The 5000-nt window shown below is 43.3% G+C and overlaps 1 protein-coding gene across 1 annotated transcript in view; it reads right to left on the reverse strand.

Annotated features, from left to right (window-relative positions):
- Positions 1 to 5000, reverse strand: part of LOC143487076 (uncharacterized) — a 62745-nt gene that overhangs the window by 10038 nt on the left and 47707 nt on the right. The window contains exons 6-9 of the mRNA XM_076986389.1: positions 4474 to 4713; positions 3383 to 3478; positions 2966 to 3106; positions 579 to 677 (exon numbers count right to left, since the gene is read on the reverse strand). Coding sequence (XP_076842504.1) covers positions 579 to 677; positions 2966 to 3106; positions 3383 to 3478; positions 4474 to 4713 — 576 coding nt within the window. The remainder of the gene's footprint in view (positions 1 to 578; positions 678 to 2965; positions 3107 to 3382; positions 3479 to 4473; positions 4714 to 5000) is intronic.

Genomic DNA, 5000 nt, shown 5'->3' on the forward strand with positions numbered 1-5000 from the left:
ATTTAGATTTCTTTTTTGATCATTCACTTTGCATTTTGTTAAATGACAAAAATGAACCATTAGCACTTCTATTAACATTATTAATACTTCTATTAACACTACCATTAACATTTCCATTAGCACTTCTATTAACATTATTAATACTTCTATTAACACTATTAACACTACCATTAACATTTCCATTAACACTTCTATTTTTGAAAACATTGTTACTGTACGTTTTTCCACACCTGTCTAAAACTTCTTGCACAATACATGAAATCCGCCAAATAAATAAAGGCAATAATCACACTCCTGAATGAATAAACACATCAGTGATTGGTCTTTGCGGTGCGTGGGCATATAAACAAACACATCAGTGATTGGTCTTTGCGGTGCGTGGGCATATAAACAAACACATCAGTGATTGGTCTTTGCGGTGCGTGGGCATATAAACAAACACATCAGTGATTGGTCTTTGCGTTGCGTGGGCATATAAACAAACACATCAGTGATTGGTCTTTTTGCGAGGTGTGTGCATATAAACAAACACATCAGTGATTGGTGTTTGCGAGGCATGGGCGTGGCCTGTCACTCACTCTCTGACAGGTATCCAGCTGCTTGGTCAGCTCCTCGATGAAATCCCGCTTGGGTGGCATGTTGTTCCTGAGCATTGGGTGGGCAGGAGCGGCCTGCTGCTGAACACCCCCAGGAGCAAAAAACAAAGTGTAAAAATACTGACAGTGTAAACATACTGAATCTATAGTATATACTACTGACAACATAAACATACTGAAACTACAATATATACTACTGACAACATAAACATACTGATACTGAAACTACAATATATACTACTGACAACATAAACATATTGAATCTATAGTATATACTACTGACAACATAAACATACTGAAACTACAATATATACTACTGTAGGTACCATGCTAAACCAGCAGGTGGCAGTACCACTGGCAACACATGGAACAAGCTTGCTTTGACGGAAGTAAGGGTGTGTCTACAGTTCAGGTGTTTAAATACCCTGAACAGCCATTCATATCTCTCTCTCTCTGGTTTGACCGACGCATAGGTTAGACCTATTAAAGAGAGGCTCCGTAATATCTCTCTCTCTGGTTTGACTGACACCGAGGTTAGACCTATTAAAGAGAGGCTCCGTAATATCTCTCTCCGGTTTTGTTTGAGAGCACGCGAACTTTGCTACGACTAACAGCAAACAGCTGAAAGTCGTATTAGTTAATTAACGAGCCCGAGTTACGGTGTAATCTAACCAGCAACCAATCAACGTTACCGCGACAACAGATTCACCGAACGACTTCAATCAAGCTTGTTAACGCGGCCACACGGACTGAAACAAAGGCGATCAATTCCCTGTAGTTAAACCGTGAACGAGACTCTCATTCCTGGACGATTCCCCAGCACACCTGGACGACGTCGCTTTTAATCAACGAGGAGCTGGCGGTGGAAATTCTCTCCTAATTCCAGGAGAATTCAGGGACGACGACACTACCCAAAATCCTCAACACGTGAGACTCTTACCGCTGGGCATAGTTTATAAAAGGGCAAAGTTACTTGAACTGTGGAGTTAACTAAGTTTTCTGTTAATACATTCCGAATGTGTTTAACTTTATTTTCATAATCTTCATCAAGATTTGTACATACAAAGTTCTCTTTGCTGTGCATGCCACCATCTGATTAATGGACAACTTGTAGTCTTCCCCATTCTCAGACACACCACGTTAATTTTTAGTTATTAAGCCAGCGCCATTACTCTTTGTTCTGACCACGTTGGAATAAACCAGCTGAGCTCATTAACACAGTCGCGCGGCTCTACTGTTTAAAGTCGGCGCCATTTTAGTTGCTTTGTTCTCTATAGGAGAACTGAGATTACAACTCCGCCTCCTCACACGCACAAGCGCGTGCACACATTACACTCCTCCCCTTTTTATACACGCACACTAAATACCCAGTCTTCACTGTAAATATACTGATCCTTGTTGATGCTGTTTGTTTTAGAATAGTTGGTTTTAAATAAATGTATCATTTATTTTCACCAAATTGTCTGTGTTGATGTCATTCAAAAGTGGTTGTTGCCAAAACCTCCAAAGAATTCATAATTAAATCCTTCAGATACCAAACCATTAATTACCCTTAGTTAATAACTAAATGTTATGGTTCTGGTATAATTAGAATATGAGACTGATTCTAAATTAATTAGACTGATTAATAATTAAGGTAGAACAAATTATATCTACTTTAAAGGATTAGTAGGTGAAACCCCTACACTACTGACAACATAAACATATTGAATCTATAGTATATAGCCTACTACTGACAACATAAATATACTGAAACCACAATATATACTACTGACAGCATAAACATACTGAAACTACAGTATATACTACTGACGGTGTAAACATACTGAAACTACAGTATATACTACTGACAGTGTAAACATACCGACACTCAACATACCATGAGGAGTGTGTGAGTAGGAGTGTGTGAGTAGGAGGAGTGTGTGAGTAGGAGGAGTGAGAGTATGAGTGTGGGAGTAGGAGTGTGTGAGTATAAGGAGTGTGTGAATATGAGGAGTGTGTAAGTATGAGGAGTGTGTGAGTAGGAGTGTGAGTATGAGGAGTGTGTGAGTAGGAGTGTGTGAATATGAGGAGTGTGTAAGTATGAGGAGTGTGAGTATGAGGAGTGTGTGAGTATGAGGAGTGTGTAAGTATGAGTGTGTGAGTATGATGAGTGTGTGAATATGATGAGTGTGTGAGTATGATGAATGTGTGAGTATGGAGTGTGTGAGTATGGAGTGTGTGAGTATGAGGAGTGTGTGAGTATGATGAGTGTGTGAGTAGGAGTGTGTGAGTATGAGGAGTGTGTGAGTAGGAGTGTGTGAGTAGGAGTGTGTGAGTATGATGAGTGTGTGAGTAGGAGTGTGTGAGTATGAGGAGTGTGTGAGTACCTCGCGCCTCCTGCTGAGGGTCTCGTAGGTGGAGAAGCGGTTCCGAGGGGAGGGCAGGGTGGGTGAGGCTGCAGAACTCATCTTGCGGTTCAGACCAAACATGCTGAAGTCTGAGGTGACTGGAGACATCAGCTCTGGGACCTGAGACACATTCACCTCAACACCATCAACCTCCCTATGGGAACTACTAAACTACAGTCCTGAACTAGTAAATTACAGTCCTGTTAACAGTGAACTGTGTCATGTAAACTAAACTATGGTCCTGGCTGTGAAGCAATATCTAAGCTCAAACTGTGACTATGAATCTGTTTTCATAAAACAACATGTTATGCATGATGTTAGTTACAAGGTTACAGATTTACTATCCACACTGCCACTGTCACCAGAGTGGTGCAGTAAACAGAACTGCTTGGTTACCTTGAAGTCTGCCATTCTGTTTACAGGGCTGTAGTCAAGGGAGAGGGTTGAGTAAGGGCTGTTGAAGGTTCTGAGAGGACTCTCCACACTGGATGTCTGGGAAGGGACAGACATCCTTATTAAGCATACAGCAGGCCCAAATGGACTGAAACATTTATTATGTAGTAAGACCCACACCGCCCACTATACTCTTATTATGTAGTAAGACGCACACCGCCCACCATACCCTTATTATGTAGTAAGACCCACACCGCCCACCATACTCTTATTATGTAGTAAGACGCACACCGCCCACCATACCCTTATTATGTAGTAAGACCCACACCGACCACCATACTCTTATTATGTAGTAAGACCCACACCACCCACCATACTCTTATTATGTAGTAAGACCCACACCGACCACCATACTCTTATTATGTAGTAAGACCCACACCGCCCACCATACTCTTATTATGTAGTAAGACCCACACCGCCCACCATACTCTTATTATGTAGTAAGACCCACACCGCCCACCATACCCTTATTATGTAGTAAGACGCACACCGCCCACCATACTCTTATTATGTAGTAAGACCCACACCACCCACCATACTCTTATTATGTAGTAAGACCCACGCCCACCATACTCTTATTATGTAGTAAGACCCACACCGCCCACCATACTCTTATTATGTAGTAAGACCCACACCGCCCACCATACTCTTATTATGTAGTAAGACCCACACCGCCCACCATACTCTTATTATGTAGTAAGACCCACACCGACCACCATACTCTTATTATGTAGTAAGACCCACACCGACCACCATACTCTTATTATGTAGTAAGACCCACACCGACCACCATACTCTTATTATGTAGTAAGACCCACACCGCCCACCATACTCTTATTATGTAGTAAGACCCACACCGCCCACCATACTCTTATTATGTAGTAAGACCCACACCGCCCACCATACTCTTATTATGTAGTAAGACCCACACCGCCCACCATACTCTTATTATGTAGTAAGACCCACACCCCTCACCACACTTACTCTCCAGACCCCCCTTCACCACTCTAAACCCCAGAGCCCTGTTCTCTTACCCTACTGGAACTGCTGTCCCAGTCTCTGGGTGGGAGGGACTCCATTGACTTCCAGTGGCTCAGGGAGTTCTTGGCCATGGAGCCGTTGGTACTGGTGGCAGGGCTGTTGGGTCCACCCGGGCCACTGGCGCCGTGCATGTCGGCTAGGAAGATCTGGTACTTGGGGCTGGTCCTGGGGGTGGACGGTTCCTCCTCTGATGCAGGACTCTCACGGTTCTTCTCTGTGTCCAATCGAATGTCCTGCAAAAGACACACATCATTAGCCATGTGTGAATCTGTGGTGTGTGAGTGAGTCTGTGGTGTGTGTGTGTGTGTGTGTGTGTGTGTGTGTATGTGTGAGTCTGGTGTGTGTGTGTGAGTCTAGTGTGTGTGTGTGAGTCTGGTGTGTGTGTGTGTGTGTGTGTGTGTGTGTGTGTGTGTGTGTGTGTGTGAGTATGGGGTGTGTGTGAGTCTGGTGTGTGTGTGTGTGTGTGTGTGTGTGTGTGTGTGTGTGTGTGTGTGAGAGAAAGTCTGGTGTGTGTGTGTGT

The sequence above is a fragment of the Brachyhypopomus gauderio genome, unplaced genomic scaffold (assembly GCF_052324685.1).
Source record: "Brachyhypopomus gauderio isolate BG-103 unplaced genomic scaffold, BGAUD_0.2 sc46, whole genome shotgun sequence".
Classification (NCBI taxonomy): Eukaryota; Metazoa; Chordata; class Actinopteri; order Gymnotiformes; family Hypopomidae; genus Brachyhypopomus; species Brachyhypopomus gauderio.